The sequence below is a fragment of the Apodemus sylvaticus genome, chromosome 22 (assembly GCF_947179515.1).
Source record: "Apodemus sylvaticus chromosome 22, mApoSyl1.1, whole genome shotgun sequence".
NCBI classification, from domain to species: domain Eukaryota; kingdom Metazoa; phylum Chordata; class Mammalia; order Rodentia; family Muridae; genus Apodemus; species Apodemus sylvaticus.
In genome coordinates this window covers 18,401,322-18,422,031 of record NC_067493.1, presented here as the reverse complement: position 1 = coordinate 18,422,031, position 20,710 = coordinate 18,401,322, and the positions used below count along the sequence as shown (strand labels likewise).

Below are 20,710 nucleotides of genomic sequence, written 5' to 3'. Positions count from 1 at the left end.
TGAAACCCAAGCTTAGGCAGTGAAGGAATTGGAAAACAGAAAGCTGATGATGATGTAATAGAACAAGGGGGCGTGTTCCAGCCCCAGCAAGCAGCAGAACTTGGCAGCTTCTACCACATGGCTCTGGCTTTAGAGTCAAAAATAAAAGGGACTACTGGGACAATGGATGCTGGTTAGCTGGAGCTAAGCAATTAGCAGTGATTAAGAAGAGATCAACATCATAAGGTGAAATCTTCTGAGAAGTGTTTTCTGAGAGCACAAATAAGTTATGTTCCAGAGACAGCCAAGGTTGTACCTCATGCTGCAGCTGGACTTGGTAATGTATGTGTAAGAGTCACTCAGGTGGCACTTGTTTTGGAGGATTTAAGCGATCATGAGCAGCTGAGGCTTGGCACTGTGAAAAGCCATGGAAGGCTATTGGTGAAGGTGCAGCCTCCATTGCAGTTGATAGCCCAGGTCTGAATGGGGTCATGCAAAGAAGTTGAGGCTTGGCAGCATGAAGAGAGCCTATGAGAGGCTACTGGTGAAGCCTAGTTGCAGTGGAAGACCCCAGTGTATTGGAAATGCCAGTACCATGGGATGACCACCAAAAACAGCTGCAGCAATGAGTGGAGTCAACCAGAGCTTAGAGTGCTACAGAGGGCAGAGCTGGAAAAGTAACCTAAGCCCTATTGGGAAGATTGTGTGTGGATCCCAGACACTGGAACAAGAAGCTGTAAAGTTGAAGGTGCCTTGGAGACCTCAAGATGTTAGAGATGCCAGAGCCACAGGACATCTGTTGAGGAAAGCTGTTAACAGGAGGAAGAAGCAGCCAAAGAGAATGAAGTCTGTTGCTGTTGAATGCCAGATCTACCAACAGCAATCAACAAGGATAAAAGGGGTGGGAGATCTGGAGAGCACTTAGACGTCAGACATGGAGATGCAGAGGTTGGAGTTCACCCAGCTGGCTTTTGGTCTTGCTTTTGTCCAGGATTTCCTCACTATGACATTTTGAAATGGTAATGTATATCCTGTGATGTTGAAAGTATGTCATCTGCTTTATGATTTTGATTTTATAAGGAATTACAGTTCAGTGTTTGGATGAATCTCAGAAGAAACTTTGAACTTTGGACCTTTAACATTGTTGAGACTGCTATAGACTATGGGAACTTTGGAAGTTGGACTAAACGTATTTTTCATTATACTAACGCTAGGTACGGCCCCCATAGACGCAGGTGTTTGAACAAGACTATGGGAGTCACAGAGTGGAAGGTGGTGATTTGAATATGCTTGGCCCAGGGGCTGGCACTATTAGGAGGTATGGCCTTATTGGAGGAAATATATCACTGTAGGGTTGGGCTTTGAGACCCTCCTCCTGGCTGCCTGAAAACAGTCTTCTCCTGTCTGTCTTTAGATAAAGATTTAGAACTTTCAACTCCTTCAGTGCCATGCCTACCTGGATGCTGCCATGCTTCCCCCCATGATGATAATAGACTGAATCACTGAACCTGTAAGCCCCAATTACATGTTGTCCTTTATAAGAGTTGCCTTGGTCATGGTGTCTCTTCATAGCAATGGAAACCCTAAGACAAGCATTAAGAAATTATTTTGAAAATAATGATTTATAGTTTTATCACTAAAGACTAAAGTAAATTGGCATATTAATGAGACTATTTACTTCATTAAAATATAAATCTTGGGCCAATGAGATGGCCCAATGAGTAAAAGTGCTAGCATACTAAACTTGATTCTGGAACCCACATGATAAAAAGAGAGAACTGACTCACATACAACCTTCCTATTTGTGTGTACATGCAACACACAAAATTAATGTCTAAGATTAAACAAAGTTTGGCTGAATGTTTGACATGGTAGGATACAGAACAGTTTCAACATTTTTCCTTAGCTGAATGCTATTTTAATATTATTTTATTTATTTATTAATTTGGGTTTCTTCAAGACAGAGTTTCTCCATGTAGCATTGGCTGTCCTGGAACTCACTCTTGTAGACCAGGCTGGTCTTGAACCCAGAGATCTGCCTGTCTCTGCCTCCCAAGTGCTGGGATTAAAAAGTGTGTGTGTACCACCACTAGTTATATTTTGATTTTATATTTGTCAATGCAGACAATGAAGTTTCCCCTAAACATACAGTACAAAATGGCAGAAGACTATTTGGGGCCATATTGAAAACTGTTCTAATTAAACCAAAATCAAATTATACTGAACAACTTTTGCGGGGGGCAGGGGTCAGGGTCTCCTGCGTTCTAGGCTTGCCACCTTGCTGATCTTTGAACTTACAAATCTTCTGTTCTGCTCCCCAAGGCCAACATTACGCTGAGTTTCGTGAATGTTTGGCAAGCACTCTACCAACTGAACCACAACCTCTAGCCCTTAATACATTTTTATGCATTTCCTGTTAGCAATTCAAACAGCAATTTGAAAAACCAAATACCTTAACACACTACAACCCAGAGCTATAGTAATTTGTTAGTTATACACTGAGGAATGACGTTAGGGACATGTTCAAAAGCCTGTGGTTTCCCAAATAAAACCAAGTTTTGGCAAAAGCAGAACACTTTATACGTCATCATACCATAGAAGCACTCCAATTCAAGACCTAGAAAAGTCTAGGGCCAGAGCTGAGGTGTTGGAGAGGCATGATAGCATTTGTAGCCCAAAGTCTGGATTTTGTAGGGTCAGACCCAAGGCTACAATGAGTCACATTGATACCTGCTTCCAGAACACCTCAGACCCAACATGGGCTAGACTTTCAATTAATTTCTAGTTGCTGTATATTCAGAATAGTTTTCTTGTCCAAGTTTTTGTAACGCCTACATTCAGCGATACAACTGTGTTGGGTCTCCAAACCTACAGTTTAGAAAGCTGGGCTCTAGAACACATTCAAAAGTGGCTGATTCTCAGCTGAGAAGCAGATACCTTCCCCTACACCCCCAAGAGAACAGTCTCACTATATAACCCTGGCTATCCTGGAACTCTAGACCAGGCTGGCCCCAAACTCACAGAGATCCACCTGCCTCTGCCTCCCGAGTGCTGGGATGGAAGGCATGTGCCACCCTGCTCAGCTGCAGATTCCTTTTTGAATGTTCTCATGAGGCACACATTCTTTTCCTTCAGTGAACTAAAGATAGCACACACATTACACTGCAGGCTCGGCCAAGGCTCCCTCTGGCTGCTGAGTACACAGCAGTGTGGACATTAATCACATTTCTCTCCATCACTATCTGACTATTGATTGTCTCATTGCTATGAGGGGGATAAATAGGCAAATGTGTGATTTAAGGAAGGCAGACTTTATCTTGGCTCACAGCTCAAGGATAGGATCCCTCACGGTGGGAGACTCAAGGCGTGGGAGCTGCGTCTGCAGTCAGGAAGTGAACTGCAGTGAATGCACCTCATGCCTAAACACCTTCCTTCTTACATGGTCCCGGACTTGGGACCCGGGAAATGGTGCCTTCCACTTTTAAGCTGAATCTTTCCATCTCAACCTAATCAACATAAATCCCCAATTCCCACAAGTATGCCCAGAAGCTTGTCTCCTGAGTGAGTCTAGATCCAGTAAAGTTGACCAACAACACTAAGCATCGCGGTAGCTCTGAGGTGATTGATGTTCAAGAAACGAGAGATGGTCAGAACTTGTTTCCTGAGTCTTTAATCCCAGAACTCAGGAGGCAAAGACAGATGGATCTCTATGCACCTTCACTATACAGTGAGAGAGAGGGGGAAAAAAGGGGGAGGGGGAAAGGAAGGGAAAGGAGAGGAAGAGGGAGGAAAGGGGGATGGGGAAGGGAAGAGGAAGAGGGAGAGGGACCACATTTTTTTCTTCAAAACTGTGCCATCCAGTTGAAGAGAGACATTTTAGGAGCAGCACAGCACACCTGGGATTTTCTGAAAAGTTCAGACAACATCCCCATTTGAGATAAATTTGACAAGTGCCAATCATGTGGTTTCTAGCGCATCAGGCAGGGTTCATTAAGCACGTACTGTCTCCTTGGTAAACCATCCAGTGATCACTCATGACTACGTTCCCCCTTCCTCGTCTCTTTCTTGTCCCTCCTGCCTTCTTCTGATCCTTCCCTTTCTGTCTTCCCATTCTCCCCACCTCTCACTCCTTCCTCCATGTTTTTTCTCAGAGACCAGCAAGTTTTGTCATGCCTCTGAGTGTCCACACTTGCCATCCCTCCTCTCTAGAACCTCCTCCCTCCTTTTTAGCACAGGAGACATTCAACATCAGATCTCAGCCTACATGTCACCTTCTCAAGGAGGCCAGGCCTGAGCCTGGTGTCACCCCCCCATGACAACTGGGAAACTATTGGGTGATATTTTCTGTTCACTGGCAGGAAAGTACATGCTCAGTAAATTGTTACTGAATGAACTGAAACTCATAAAAATACATGTCCAACTCCAGAGGGGGTAAAAACAAAAGTCTGCACTTAAGATGTTGCCCAGGGTAGCCCATTTGCCTAGCATGTAGGAGGCCCTTGTTCTATCACCACTAAGGAGGGGGGAAAGTAAAATAATTCTGATATATATGCCCTGCAATGGTGATGCACTTCTTTAATCCCAGCACTTGGGAGGCAGAGGCAGGTGGATCTCTGAGTTCATGGCCAACCTCATCTACAGAGCAAGTTCCAGGACAGCCAGAGCTACATAGACAAACCCTGTCTCAAAAAAAAAAATTGTTTTTCTGATATATAAAGTTTATTATGTTGCGGGCAGCATAATAAATGTGTCGTCTCCTCCTCTAGCACTAGACTCCTCCCCACTATCCTTTCCAGTAGGGGGGGCACACATATCAGACACTTGTTCCCCCAATTTGTTCCTCATTTTGCTCAACTCAAATAACTCTGGGAAATTCAAAACCCCCCAAGAAACTCTCGAGTACCGTGTTTAACTTCCCCAACCCAAACTCTCATTTCCTCCAATGCTGCCCACTTCTCCCTGCAAGCTGGGTTTATTTTTCCATCTGCAGAGACACAGTTCAACTGTCTGGAGCCTGCACTGTAAATTTTGGGCTCTGACTTGTGGCTTTGTGTCACATCAAGCACCCAATGGACCTCCTTTCCCTGGCCCTGGTTCGTCCACTGAGGATGACTTCTAAGAGGGAATGATTTTGTCAGAGAACTCCTAAAATGTTCACCCAGGGCCTCAGTGGTAAGAGATGGGTATCACTTTCACTTCTATGGGGAAAAAAAGTTCATGATTATAATAGCAAGACTCAGCAATGTCAAAAAAAAAAAATCCTGAAGTATTTTTAGAATAAAGAAACTTTCTGAAGCTCCAAAGATGACCAAATTGATAAAGTGTTTGCTGGCTGTCTTAGGGCTTCTATTCCTGCACAAAGATCATGACCAAGAAGCAAGTTGGGGAGGAAAGGGTTTATTCAGTTCACATTTCCACACTGCTGTTCATCACCAAAGGAAGTCAGGACTGGAACTCAAGCAGGTCAGGAAGCAGGAGCTGATGCAGAGGCCATGGAGGGATGTTTCTTACTGGCTTGCTTCCCCTGGCTTGCTCAGCTTGCTCTCTTATAGAACCCAAGAGCACCAGCCCAGGGATGGCCCCACCCACAAGGGGCCCTCCCTTGTTGATCACTAATTGAGAAAATGCCCCACAGCTGGATCTCATGGAGGCATTTCCTCACCTGAAGCTCCTTTCTCTGTGATAACTCCAGCTTGTGTCAAGTTGATACAAAACCAGCCAGTCTGCCTGTCAAGCATGGGTGAACTCAATCCCCAGCACATGAGCTAAAGCAGGGCACAGATCATGGGTAGCTGTATCCCAGAGGTGAGGAGCTAGAGACAGCAGGATGGGCTCCAGGTTCAGTGAGAGACGCTCAAATACTAAGGTAAAGTTTAGGGATGAGCCTGGCTGGGGGCAGCAAGGGAATAAAGAAAAAGACAGACAGACAGACAGACAGACAGACAGACACACACACACACACACACACAGAGAGAGAGAGAAAGAGAGAGAGAGAGAGAGAGAGAGAGAGAGAGAGAGCAAAGAAACTCCAGTTCCTGGGAAGTTCAGGGTGCTAATTATTGAGAACTGAACTTAGAGATGGGGTTTTTAGATATGGCTAAACAAGGAGGGGTCATATTGCATTCAGTTAACAAGAAGGCAGGGTTTATGGTTTAGAGAGGGGTAAAGAAGGCAGGTTTAGCTGATCTAGGAGAGAGCAGTCTCAGTAGGGGAGCAGTCTTCAGGCCATAAACTTCTAGAAAGTAGAAAGCTAATGCGGACCCACCACCTCCACCCCCACAGAAACCTAACTTTTTTCTACTACTTGTCGTCTCTTCAAGTTTCCATTACCGCCCAAGATCACCACAGGACAGGGTAGCCTTCAACATCTGGCCTGTGGGAGGCATTGGTCACTGTAGAGGTGATAGCTACAAAACATGATGAATTTAAGACCCCTGAATCACATCTATTTCCTTTTATTTTTTCTGTTTATTTTTGTTTGTTTGTTTATTTTTTAAGACAAGGTCTCTCTGTGTAGCCCCAGCATTCCCAGAACTCACTCTGTAGACCAGGTTAGCCTCGAACTCAGAACTCAGAGATCTGCCTGCCTCTGTCTCTCTATTGCTGGAATTAAAGGTGTGCATCACCACGCCCAGCTAAAACAAATCATATGTTTGCAAAAAGCTAAAACAACGACTATTACATTCTGTATCTATAATAACAACAGAATTAACAATAATAACAACAAAAATTAGCAATCAGAAAACACTAGAGAAGCCTGCCTGGGACTTAGGGATAAGACAGAATGCCAAGTGGTTCGTTTTGAGCTTGTTCACCCTCTGTTCACCCAAAGAGCCTATCCCTTTGGCTGCTTTGACAGGCATACACACCAGCCATTCTCAACCTGTGGGTTGTGAACCCTTTGGGCGTCACATATCAGAAATCCTGCACATCAGATGTACATTACGATTCATAACAGTAGCAAAATTACAGTTATTAAGTATCAAGAAAATAATTTTATGGTTGGGCGGGGCACCACAACATGAGGAAATGTATTAAAGGGTCACCAAAAAAAAAAAAAAAAAAGAAAAAAGCAATGCATGAAGCCTGCTTGTGTGTATCATAAGCCCGGGTCTGAGAGCCTGATGCCCCGCCTACTTCCTTTGATGCCCCGCCTACGACCCTTGATGCCCCGCCTACCTGCATCCATGCTTTGTGATAATAGACCTAGTTCCCTAGAGGCACCTTTACCCATCTTTTGCATCAATGCTCACTCTTTGGATTTAGTGAGTCAGCTTCTGAGTTGGCCACTTGCCTTGTTAAGATTCAGCACCTTGCCTCTTCTTTCCTGTAAACTCTCGGAATTGCCAAATAGCGGAGGCCATTCTCCTTTATACCACCTAGTGGGAAGCCGGGCAGAAGCCTCTAGTCACCCAAGCTGAAGACCTGGGTATTGTCCGTTTTTCCTTTTACTTCTCAGCTATATATATATTTGGTTTTTTGAGACAGGGTTTCTCTGTGTAGCAGCCCTGGCTGTCTTGGAACTCACACTGTAGGCCGGGCTGTCCTCGAACTCAGAGATCTGCCTGCTTCTCCCTCCCAAGTGCTGGGATTAAAGCACTGCCCGGCTGCTGTGTCTCTTCTTAATGCCCGGTCATTTACATCTCAGAGTCTCTCGTGTTGGGTTCTTTTCCTTCGGAACCCCCGCCTTCGTACTGCTTGGGATCAGGTCGTCATGACTCATGGGCAGCTCGCTGAGGATCTACAGCCACTGCCTCACCTCTCTCTCCTCTAGTCTGTGCCCCTGCGACCCCTTCTCTCCATGCTTGCCCGGTTATCATCCCCAGTTGCAGATCTGGTCATGGTGTTTCTTTCCTGCTGAGGAAACACAGTTCCCACAGTTTCCCCTCCCTGGCTACACCCCCATCTCTCTTCCCACCCACCTCCAACCTCGCTCCAACATCTGGAAGTTCACTGCCTTCCAGGGTGTTCCCATTAGCCTCCCCGGCTACCCACAATTGCCCCTTCTGTCAGGGAGAGATCACGTGACTTGGTCTCTGGTGAATCCTCTATTTACAAGTGCTGTTCCTTGTTATTATAGTAGCTTCCTTTCCACGGAGTCCTGGCTTGGGCAAGGAATTATTAGATCAGGCTACAGCTGCTCTTCATTCTTCTAGAAAATCTCTCTCCCTCCCCCAAGATCTGATGGGGTGTTAGAAGTCCTGAGAAGGACATATCCTGCAGGGAAAATAAGGTGTACCATCTGTGTTTCCTCTCTCTACATTTATGCATCGATTAATGCTGTATGTAGTAGGGTGGATTGTCTTTTCGCCTTTTTAAAGAATATGTATTAATATTGTGTGTGTGTGTGTGTGTGTGTGTGTGTGTCTGGGGGTATATATATGCATGCAGGAACCTGTGGATGTCACAGGAAGCACCAGATCGCCTGAAATTGGAGGTATACACAATTACGAGCTGTCAGGTGGGTTCTGGGAACTGAACTCAGTTCCTCTGCCAAAAACACTAAGTACTCTTTCTCTGTGTAGTCCTGGCTGTCCTGGAACTCACTCTGTAGACCAGACTGGCCTCCAACTCACAAAGGTCCTCCAGCCTCTGCCTCCGAGGGCTGGGATTACAACCGCCCAGCAAACCCTAAGCACTCTTAACTACTGAGCATGTCTCCAGCCCCATGTATCACGTTTCCATGATGTCATGTCTGTATCCTCTGTTAGAATTCTTTTTTTTTTAAAGCACTTATTTATTTACTTTCTTTTCGTGTGTGTGTGAATGTGAAGACACGCATGTGGAGGTCAGAGGACACTTTGTAGGAATCCATCCATTTCTCTTCCCGGTGCTCTAAGTCCTAGCATTCAACTTAGCTCATCAGCCTTGGCCATGAGCACCTTTACCTGCTGAGCCGCCTGCATCTGTCTCTTGAGTGTGACATCTCTCCTTGTCTCTTCTGTACTCAGAAGAGACCGTGGCGTGGAGCCAGTTAATGTTTAATTCCTTCTGAACTTTCTATCGTAGGGGAGTGTTATGAAATATGATGCGGTGAGAGGGTCCCTGGCCAAGGTCTTCCCCTGAGAAATTATGCCATGCAACAGATCTAATATAAAGGGGTTTATTTGGGGAAAGGGAGGGAGTGAGGGGAAGGGGTAGAGGCAGACAGATAGGAGCAGAGCCACGATGGCAGAGAAGAGGATGGGACACAGAGAAGGAAAGAAAAGGAGGGAGGGAGGGAGGGACCAGAGAGAGAGAGCTAGGGTGGCTAGCAGTCCTTTTATGTGCTGCACACTCCTGGGGACAGCAGATGATGACATGAGCTGTTACTAGCTCCCTGGGAGGGACCTAGTAGAATCGCCTGCAAGCTAACAGGGAGGAAGACGTACATGCGTGCTAAGTAAAGATGTCAGAAGTGACACGGAGCGAGCAGGGGCCACAGAGAGCAGGGCCGGAGCAGGAGGGAGAAGCAGGAGGAAGAAGGGAAGAGGGAAAAAAATAAAAACAATATAAACATGCGCCACAACCCCTTCTGTGAGATTAAGGTCAGCCCTGGTCTACAAATTAGGTTCTGCCAGGGCTACAGACTAAGACCCTGTCTCAAAACAAACAAACAACTTTATGGTCAACTCTAGCTATCCAATCATTGCCCTGTGCGAATGGTGACAATCCAAATGTTTCCTCGTAAGATCTGAAGAGAAACCTGGGAAGGCTAGTGTTGGGATTCTGTCTAAGCTCCACCCCACAATTACCTGGCAACAGCCAGGTAGGCCCCGCCCCACAGTTGCCTGGCAACAGCCAGGTAGGCCTGGCCTATAAAAGAGGGTGCTGGGCCCTCCTCTCTCTCCTACCTCTTAGCACTCTTACCTCTTACTCCTCCTGCCCCTTGGGCTCTCCTCCCCTCCCCCTCTCTCCACGTGGTCATGGCCGGCCTCCACTTCTCTACTCTCTCCCTCTCTCTGACTTTCTCTGCCTCCACTACCCCATTAACTCCCATCCTCTGCCCTGAATAAACTCAACTCTATACCATGTCTGTGTGTGTCTGCTTCCGCCTAGGCACCCCCTTCCCCACACCACCATTCTCTCTAAACCTTTCTCTTTTTATGAACATAACAACAGTGCTGAAACCCAGGAAATTACCACTAGCCCCTCCTATCACTTCTAAAGAGGGTGACAATAGGAGACTTTTGTTGGTGGTGGTGGTGGTGGTTTTTTTCAAAACAGGGTTTCTCTGTGTAGCCCTGGCTGTCCTGGAACTCACTTTGTAGACCAGGCTGGCCTCGAACTCAGAAATCCACCTGCCTCTGCCTCCCAAGTGCTGGGATTACAGGCGTGCGCCACCACCGAGCCCGGCTACCCTTCACTTTTCTTTGCTTGTTCACGGTTTCTTCTTCCTTTGCCACCGGCACTTCCTGGTTCGGTATATTCCACGTCTGTAACTTTGCCGGCGACTCTATCATCCTTGGGCTTCCTAATGTGCTTTTTGGAAGATTTCTATTTTTATTTTAACTATTTCTATGAATTTGGAGTTTGCCATTCCTTTCTCTTCTGCCATGTGTTGGTCATGGCACAGTTCATTTTTCTCCTTGTTATCAAAAATACTGTTGGTCTCTTTTCAGTTCGTGGCCTATTATTTGGATAACCAATTTTTCTACCAAAAAAAAAAAAAGTTCTTCTATGTTGCACCTGGCATGATGGTCATAATGCATTGAGAAATGATATCTCAGAGAATTTGCAAAAGGGACTGGAGGTCATTATATGCAAGGGATATGCTGGGCTCTGGGTGAGAGGTTACTGTGCAAGGTTCCTCTAAGAGGATGGTGGGTTTATCTTTGAGTGTGTTATAGAAGCATGAAGCTTTGCTGTAGAATTTCAGAGCAAAGCATAGTCTGATTTGGGCTGATTGCTGCCACACTAACTGTTTGATATGGGTACGGAAGTTGTCTCCTGTTCAGAAATAATGGAAGGATAAACCGGGCGGTAGGGATGCACACAGGTAGGCAGAGGCAGGCAGATGAGTTGGAGGAGGCCAACTGGGACTACAGAGTGAGTTCCAGGACAGCCTGGGCTACACAGAAAAACGCTGTCTCACAAGACCAACCAACAAAACAAAACAAAAAAGAAATAACGGAATGATGAAGAGAGTGATTAAGATTTGTTGGCAATCAGTGTAATAAAAGCTGGGGAATCATGAGTGGAGACCAGTGGAGACTATGTTGGAGCCAGGCCTGAGGTGAGAGAGAGAGAGAGAAAGAGAGAGAGAGAGAAAGAGAGAGAGAGAAAGAGAGAGAGAGGTTTCATGACCAACAGTGTTCAATTTTCTAAAAATGGAGGTTGTTTGTTTCTTTGTTTGTTTATGTCTTTGGTGGGGGGTGAGATGGGGAGTCTCAAATAATCAGGCTGGCCTTGAACTTCCTCTTCCCTCTCCTTCCCAAGCACTGTGATTGCATCCATGTCTGACAAGGATTTTTTTTTTATTTGTTTGTTTTTGTTTTTGTTTTTTCGAGACAGGGTTTCTCTGTGTAGCCCTGGCTGTCCTGGAACTCACTCTGTAGACCAGGCTGGCCTTGAACTCAGAAATCCGCCTGCCTCTGCCTCCCAGAGTGCTGGAATTACAGGCATGCGCTACCACCGCCCGGCTTGGAATTTTTTTTTTAATGCTCATCTTTTAGATTATAAAAAGAACTTAAAAGCTTCCATTCAACCTCTTTGCAGCTTAATTCATACAGAACATCCACAAGTGTTATTTTGAAGCTGATGGATTACTTTAATTTTATGTCTCGTTTTCTTTCATCCCAACAGCCCAGATGTGGATCAGTAAAGACAAGGCGTACCTCGGGGTAGCTACTTTCCAGAATTCGGATATGTCTGTGATATGAATAACATTTTTTTTCAGACTCCCAAAACGTTCATCTTGAAGCAGGAAAAGCCCATACGTAGCAATTTGAGAGGATAATTTTGACAAAAGCGCGGAAGAAGAGAGTGCTGGAGAATGGAACTTCAAATATGATTCAATTATCAATCACAATTTCAAAACATATCAATGGAAAGAAAAGAAAATTACACTGGCCAGCACCGCTGAGAGGTAAGGTTCTGGGAACAGAGAAAGGCCTACCCCCTCTCTCCCTGCCTGTGGTCATCTCCATCCGATCAGTCCAGCCTTTCCTGAATTCACCTTCCCTCCCTCGCACATGGGAAGAACCCAGTACTTGTTTGCCAAGTGCATAGGGGTGGAATCAACATTCCTAAGGAGTTCCAGGAGGCCAGTTGTGTTGGTACACAACTGTAAATCTTCACAGTTAGAGGCCAGCTTGGGCTGCATAGCCAGTTCAAGGCCAGCCTAGGCTGCATTGTGAGACTGTATCTCAGAAACAAAATGAGTCCGGCCATGTAGCTCAGTGGTAACCTGGCTGTCTAAGATGTGCGGCAGGCATCCTGGGACTGGGTTGGTTGCATCTCCAATGCCTTCACCGGGGACCTTTGTGTAAGGAATTTTTGTTTGGTCATCCTTTGCCCTGGCTGACTCATTCCTGTTCCCTCAAGGCGATTGTTTTGAGCTATTAGTCACCACGTTGGTGGCTTTCTTTGGGCTCACCCCCAGGCACAATACCTTTCCTGTAAACCCACAGAGGTTAAAGCTGGAGGCATGCTCCACCAGACAATCCAGAGACAGAGAACATAACATAGCCCCTGCTATGATTCTCTAAAACAAAGTAGGAAAAATTATTAGCAGTTGTGCCCCCCCAAGGAGTAAATAGGCAAGTTGATGAGTCTAGTGGTACCCTTAAATCTTTAAAGAATACCTTTAACGGGCTGGAGAGATGGCTCAGGGGTTAAAGGCGCTGACTGCTCTTCCAGAGGTTCTGAGTTCAATTCCCAGCAACCACATGATGACTCACAACCATCTGTAATGGGATCTGATCCCCTCTTCTGGTGTGTCTGAAGACAGCTACAGTGTACTCATATACATAAAATAAATAAATCTTTAAAAAAAATAAGCAAACTATATACATAGTATTGCATGAAGGAAGCCAAGGCATGGAAAAAGAAATCATATGTAGTCCAGTGTTTTCTCAAACGTTACCTCTGGGAAAAGCATTAAAATATTACAACTATTACAACTATTGAGATCGTTCATTGATAAACAAAATCATAGTTTACAATGTAGAAAATAGATGTTATATTGGCTTGGAAGGTAAGCTCTCAATTTACATAATCATAGGAAATAAGTAAGCAATATTCACATGAAGCAGATGAGACCAATACATTTTAAGATTCTTCCCCTCCGCCCCCAGACCGGGTTTCTCTGTCCTGGAACTCACTCTGTAGTCCAGACTGGTCTCAAACTCAGAAATCCACCTGCCTCTGCCTTCCAAGTGTTGGGATTACAGGCGTGTGCCACCACCACCGCCTGGCCATTTTAAATTTCTTTTGTCTCTCTGGGCGGTGGTGGCTCACGCCTGTAATCCCAGCACTCTGGGAGGCAGAGGCAGGCGGATTTCTGAGTTTGAGGTCAGCCTGGTCTACAGAGGGAGTTCCAGGATAGCCAGGGCTATACAGAGAAACCCTGTCTCGGAAAAAAACCAAATCCAAAAAAAAAAAGTTTCTTTTGTCTCTTAAATGTGTGTGTGTGTGTGTGTGTGTGTGTGTGTACACGTGTGTGTGTGTGTGTGTGTGTGTGTGTACACACGTGTGTGTGTGTGTGTGTGTGTGTGTGTGTGTGTGTGTGTGTGTGCGCGCGCGCGCGCGCACGCCTGTGGGAATTTATGTGCACCACATTTGTTCAGGAGTCTACAGAGTTTAGAAGAAGGTGTCTGATCCCACTTGAACTGGAGTTACAGGCAGTTGGCAGCCGCTGTGTGGATGCTGGGAACTTGATCCTCCACGGGAACAATCAGCTCTCTTAACTGCTCTGCAGCTCCCTTAAAATTGCTTTTGAGTCTTTTTAAAAAACTCTTTCAGTGGTTTTTCCAACAAGATGATGCAGAAAGTTGTATTTCATCTGCATCAACATCAAGCATTCCTAAACAGAATCAGTGAAGTCAAGACAGGTTGCAGGTCAAGGGCATCCCTGGCAGAATAGTGACACCGAGCCTCTCCCAAGACGTGGGATTTGTGTTGGAACTAATCCCAGGCTAGCATTATTGAGGTATGAGGAGGGACCGATGCTCATCTTGTGGTATAAGGCCAGGTCTTGGGACTGGATTTACTGCTTCCATTGTGATTTAGTCTAAAGTGAGTTTGGCTGTCTTCATCCACTGCTGTGTTATTCTCAGCACCCGTCCTCTCTCACACATGCTCTCTGAGTGATCCTGTCTGCCGCACCATGATGCAGCCACACATAAGCAGGGAGACCTTGATATCTTCTTTCCTAGAATTATGAGCTAAAAAAAAACAAAAAAAAAAAAAAAAAAAAAGCTTTTTCTTCCTCTCCTTTGGTTTGTTGTTTTTGGTTTTGTTGGGGTTTTTTTTTTGTTTGTTTGTTTGTTTTTGGTTTTGCTTTTTGTTTGTTTTTGAGACAGGGTTTCTCTGTGTAACCCTGGCTGTCCTGGAACTCGCTCTGTAGGCCAGGCTGGCCTTGAACTCATAGACCTGCCTGTCTCTGCCCCCTCAGTGCTGGAATTGAAGGTATGCACCACCATGGCCTAGCTAATCTCTTTTTTCTTTTACTATACCCAACCTCTGGTGTTTTATTATAATGACACAAAACAGCTCTGACACAAAGAGAAACTGACAAAGCTATAACCAGACTCGGGAATGAGATGGTTACTTATGAGAATCAAAAAAAAAAAAAAAAAAAAAAAAAAAAAAAAAGAGCCACGAGAGGCAGAAACTGGAACATAGGGGTGTGGATCTCAGAACAGGCAGTGGAGACTGACAGTCTTGCCTCCTCTTTGATGATGGTAAGTAAATGTGCTCTAGATCAAATTAGACTCCCTGGAGAAGCCAGAGGCTAAAGCATTGAATTGCCCCTCTCTGCCCTCTGTCCTCCATTACAGTCTCCAAATCCCACTTCCTGATCTCCGCTTGGTTTCTGAGGATCTTTCTATAAGGGGAGGGCATTGTGGCATCTCCAGGGCTTCCCACCTCTCTTCCGCTATCCCAACTCTGTTTACTTATGCCACGCCTCCTTCTCTGCAGTCTGTTGTTTGACTAAAGGTCTGCTGTGCAGCACGCTTACAAGTTCAAAGCAGAACCAAGTGATTTGACTAAATCCATAGAAAAGTCTGTGTCATTACCTTAGGGTCTCATTGCTGTGGACAGACACCATGAACGCAGCAAAGGACAACATTTAATTTGGGTTGGCTTACGGTTTCAGAGGGCCAGTCCATTATCATCATGGTGGGAAGCGTGGCAGTGTGCAGGCAGACATGGTGCTGGAGAAGGAGCTGAGAATTCTCCATCTGCAGGCAGCAGAAAGAGAGGGTGTCACTGGATCAAGCTTGAGTATACCTTTCAAAGCCCGCCCCTACAGTGACACACTTCCTCCAACCAGGCCACACCTACTCCAACAAGGCCACACCTTCTAATAGTGCCACTTCCTATGGGCCAAGCATCCAAGTACAGGAGACTGTAGGTGCTATACCTATTATACCTATTCAAACCACCACAATCATGATAGCTATAGTATAAATAAACAAAATAGGTTTTTTAGAGATGGTTCAGCAATTTATATACGCTCTTGGAGAGGACATGAGTCCAGTTCTCACCAAGAGGTTCACAGCTGCCTACAACTTCAGCTCCAGAGAAATCAATTGGCCTCCCCTGGGCCCCTTCAGCTACTCCACACACATGCATATATCCACATACATACACAGTGCATATATACATACCTATATACATATACATAATTTAAAATAAAATCTTAAGAAAAAGGAATTTCCTAAATCCTTTACTTTATATAGCTCAAAATCGTGTGGTTTTATTTAGTGTTTTGACTTTTGTACACAAACTGGTTTCCATCCAGTTTCAAATTTCCTTTATATATGGTGGGGTTCTATAGGAACTTTTACACAGTTACTCAAAGGTCCAGTTTCTCAGCAAGCACTTCCAGGTTTTGAGACACTCAATGCGTATAATTTTTTCCTTAAATATAACCTTCTGATGGGCTGGAGCAATAGCTCAGCGGTTAAGAGATCTGACTGCTCTTCCAGAGGTCCTGAGTTCAATTCCCAGCACCCACATGGTGGCTCACAACCATCCATAATGAGATCTGGTGCCCTCTTCTGGTGTGTCTGAAGACAGCCACAGTGTACTCATATACATAAAATAAATAAAATCTTTAAAAAAATGTATAACCTTCTGAGAGGCCTTTCCCCTCCTGTCTTAATTTGATCTTATAGTTCTCTAAGCCTGTGATGTACTACTAATGCCTATGGTTTCTTTCTGTCTGTCTTTCTGTCTGTCTGTCTGTCTTTTTTATTATTATTATTATTTCCTAAGTTAATTCCTGGTTTCTTGAATTCCATGTCTCCCCTCTGTTTTTGGATTCCTGTTCAGTTTTGAAGGCATATATCCTCTGTTAAGCATTTGAAGAAAAATGTTTGTAGAAATAAACTTTCTGAGTGCTCAAGATCTGAAAAAATATTTTTTATTTTTTTAATTATGGGGGAAGGTATGGGATGGGGGTGGGCTAGGGTGGGAGGGTGGGGGGGTGCAATGTCCATCAATGTGGGTTTTTACACACAGAAGCCAGAAGAGGGTGACAGGTGTGTAGGAGCTGGAGTTACTACACATGTCTGTTAGCTGCCAGGTGACTGCTGGAAATCAAACCGTAGTCCTTTGGAAGAACAGCCAATGCTTTTAACCACTGAGCCATCTCTCCAGTCCCTAACCACCAACTTTAGAATCACATGATCTATTAGCTGTGCTACAGAGCACACCTCTGACATATGTGTGCTGATAGTGACAGTTTCCTAAGCTGTCTTTTAGGAACTTACACCAATGGAAATCACCAAACCTTTTCTTAGGTCTGTGGTTATCTGATCACTGGGTGACTTCTTCACATCAGTAAAGTCTACTGCAAGTTTCATCTCACTGCTTGGCATATTACACAACAGATGGAGCAGGTTTGGTTCAGAAAAGAAAAGAACCACCATCTTCTGGCTTCTGTGTGTCGATTGGATTCTTGATTCTTGTCTAGGTATGGCTTACTTATTCCTGGAGCGTAACATCCATAAGCATCACCCACAGGTACTAATATTGTGTTTGATACCCACATCATTTTAATACCCATCCCTCCTGCTAAATCCCAGCAGCAAGAGTGTGCCTGAGCACAAGGCAGAGTCACTCTTCCTAGTCAAAGCTCTTAGGGAAACAAGCGTGTTGAAATGATGAGTAATCAAAAGAAGACTCTAGAGTTTTCCAGGATCATACACCTTAGACCTCTCACTCCTGCATAGCGCCCCTGCTCCAGGAGATGTATACCTCTGAATCCTGCGGCCCAGAGAACTTCCCCCAATGCCACGACTCACAAACTGTACACCTGAGAAAGGAGCCCTCCCTCAACGCTAGAGCAGGACTAGTGTTATTTCCTTTATCAGTTAAGTGTGATAGCCTGTGCTAGTAGCGTGGTGGGTGGCTTCTGCTCATCTCCCCCGCCAGCATCCCTGTCCCCCTGCTGAGTCTTACAGGCTGACCAATAGGATTGCCTTTCACTGGGTTTGGCTAATTGGACTTGCTAGAAAGCAACTGGGAGGTTGGTAGCCAGCGGAGGCTGCATATTTATACTGTGGCTTTCTCTCAGTGTGGTTGCTGTGGGTGGAATGCTTGAGGAGACACCCTGGCCCCCAGTTTGCTGCAAATGATCTAGAAACACTTTTATTACAGTTCTCCTCTATCAGCAAAGAAGTCAGAAAGCACATTATGTTCCCGATCCACAGCAAAACGTCATGGCCACCATCTTGTCTTGGGGCGGAGTCAACTCCTTCTGTTAGGACACGGTTTTTGTTTGACAGTTCACAATCACACTTATGTCTAGAATTGGATCTAGTGAGCGGGAAAGACCTAGACTCATCAGTAACATATGAATATCAAGGAGCAGAATGTAAGTAGTAAGCCCTGCACTGGAGAAGTTCCAAGTGTCTTCAGATCTATGGGGACATTTTTTGGAAGGGGACAGAGAGTATCCCTATCTGTCCCTGATGATCAGGAGTCTCTGGATTGTAGAAGCAATTGAAACCATGTTTTGGCTTTTACCTTAATCTAATTCCTGGGTGACTTACAAAGCTACCAATTCTAAGTGGGAACAGAGTGTGAAGAGCACTGAAGCAAGTCCAGGCTGCATCACACGAAGCCTGACCATTGGACTCCACGGAGGAAACGAACCTGGCAAACAGATGTACGCATACACCAACCCTATCATCCTTTTTCCTGGTGATTCTTTTTTTTTTCCACTTGAAAAGAGGGTCAGGGCTGTTAGAGAGGCATAATGGAGTGTCCACGAAGGTCCTGGGTCACGAGTGCCTACGTAATGTAATGTCAATTGCTCGATATGGAAACATTCAGTCATCATCATCGGAAAGCTTAAAAGGTATCATGGGGGGATGGAGTCTTTAACCTCACCCATTGTGAGTCACACCGGAGGCCAGGGTGATGTCTCAGCAGTGAAAGACACTTGGGTCCAGTTCCTGGAACTGACCTAAGCGTGGCAGGCGAGAACCGACGCTACAAGGTTGTCCTTTGATCTCCACAAAGCACCCTGGCATGCTCCCCCACCCACCTCGGCTCGGCTGTTTCTGTGCCTCTGCTTCATTTCTACTGACACAGAACAGGGCAGGGCTCCTGGGAAAGGAAGCTCTTACAGTCCGTGTTCTGGAGGAAAGCCAGCTAAACTTTTATGGCTGCTTTGGGAGGAAAGGTCAAGGGGGAATTCTTTTTTGTTTCTGTGACAACTCTAGAGTTCTTTCTAGTTTCTAGATCTCTCGACATATACCTCAGGCCTTATGGGGACTTCCCAGAAGTCACTTGATATAGGAAGCAAAGAGTGGGACAGATGTATTATCAGATCTGTGGGCTAGGATGGAATCTTCCCAAAGTGAGCTGCTGGGCTACAACCCACTCAGGAAAGGCCTGAAAGGGGGAACTTCAGGTTCAATACATTGCAAGAACAGCAAAGGGTTTTGGAGACACATAAATGAAAGGAGGAAAAAGAAAGAATAACCCTAAGGGGCCTTTACTTGAACCCTGGTTTTTATTTTTTTAATTTTTTAAAGGTTTACTTATTTTATTTATTCTGAGCACACTGTAGCTATCTTCAAACACAACAGAAGAGGGCATCAGATCCCATTACAGATGGTTGTGAACCACCATGTGGTTGCTGGGAATTGAACTCAGGACCTCTGGAAGAGCAGTCAGTTCTCTTAACCACTGAGCCATCTCTCCAGCCCCAAACCCTGGTTTTTAATGGTTTCTCACACAGTAAGTCTGCAACAGAGGCTCAGAGAGATGAGGCACAGAGCAGACAGATCCTGCTCCCTTTCTGCAGCATCCTGGCCCATACTGACAACCTGGGCCTCCTCCTGGGTCCTGGTTGTAGGTAGAATTGAGTAACTTAACACACTCGACCCTTTCTTGAACCCAGGATCACTCTCACCCCACCCATGAACCCTATGTGATGGGGTGTTATTAGAACTTGACACGTTTGACTTTTATGTCCTTCTCAGATTGAATAATATGCAGAAACTAGTTACCATATCACCACGGAGTTACAGGGAGCAAAATCCAACCTGTCTGTGGATATTCCTCGGGAACAACTGACTCATCCCCCAAATAAATTGCAAGGCGGCAAAGGGTTTTGGAGAAACACAGATTAAAAGAAGGCTAGGAAACAGAATAATTGCAGGTGACCTTTGCCTGAACCCTGGTTTTTAATTTACAATTTTTAAATTTAAGCTAAAAAACTATAAGCAGATTGCAATGTAATCAGGAACAGGGTAGTTCGTGACCTTAAAGTATTGATCTCTTTGGAATGTGTGGTATTGGGTATTTTGGTTGTTTTAAAGTTGCATGTTGAAATGTTTCCTGGTGAAATAAGCGGGTAGCTGGCTTTTTTCCCCCTCAGAATAATTCAAAAGAGGGGGGAAAGGTGCTGGCATGTGTAAAAAAAGACGAGTCACACGGGGCGGGGGGTGGGGTGGGGGGGTTGGGGGGGTGGGGGGGGAGGAGGGCAAATGTTTCATGCTAACCTAGCTTATTTGGAATTTTCTGGAGGAAAAAAGAGAAACTTTTAAGCATCTTTAGTAAAGTGTGGGAGTCCAAAATATCATAGAGGAAAACTCCATGTAGAGATCTGGATGCGGGGCCTAGGGACAGGACTCTGGGGTGAGGCGGATGGAGATCCTCTAGTACAGTCAAGTACTGGAATGGAGAACAGCGCTATCCTGCTCCACCTCCTATTTTATTTTATTTTATTTTATTTTATTTTATTTTATTTTATTTTATTTGGTTTTTTCGAGACAGGGTTTTCTATGTTTCCCTGGCTCTCCTGGAACTCACTCAGACCAGGCTGGCCTCAAACTCAGAGATCCACCTGCCTCTGGCTCCCAAGTGCTGGGGTCAAAGGTGCTCCTCCTCCCCCCCCCCCAAGCTGTGCTTATTCAAATTTTAACATCTGTTAAAATTTAGAGGAATTAAAGTGGTTTAGAGGAATTGTCTGTGGGCCCTCCATACTTATTTTTTTTAAGATTTATTTCTTTATTATATGTAAGTACATGGTAGCTGTCTTCAGCTACACACCAGAAGAGGGCGT

General features: G+C 45.1%; 2 protein-coding genes across 2 annotated transcripts in view; one reads left to right on the top strand and one right to left on the bottom strand.

The window, feature by feature from the left end:
- The window catches only part of Usp12 (ubiquitin specific peptidase 12), a 79,205-nt gene extending 63,858 nt beyond the window's left edge, over positions 1-15,347 (bottom strand). The window contains exon 1 of the mRNA XM_052168344.1: positions 15,273-15,347. Within this exon, the coding sequence (XP_052024304.1) occupies positions 15,273-15,302 (30 nt within the window). The 5' untranslated portion in view covers positions 15,303-15,347. The remainder of the gene's footprint in view (positions 1-15,272) is intronic.
- Insr (insulin receptor) overlaps positions 1-20,710 on the top strand; it is a 900,533-nt gene that overhangs the window by 657,254 nt on the left and 222,569 nt on the right. The window lies entirely within an intron of this gene.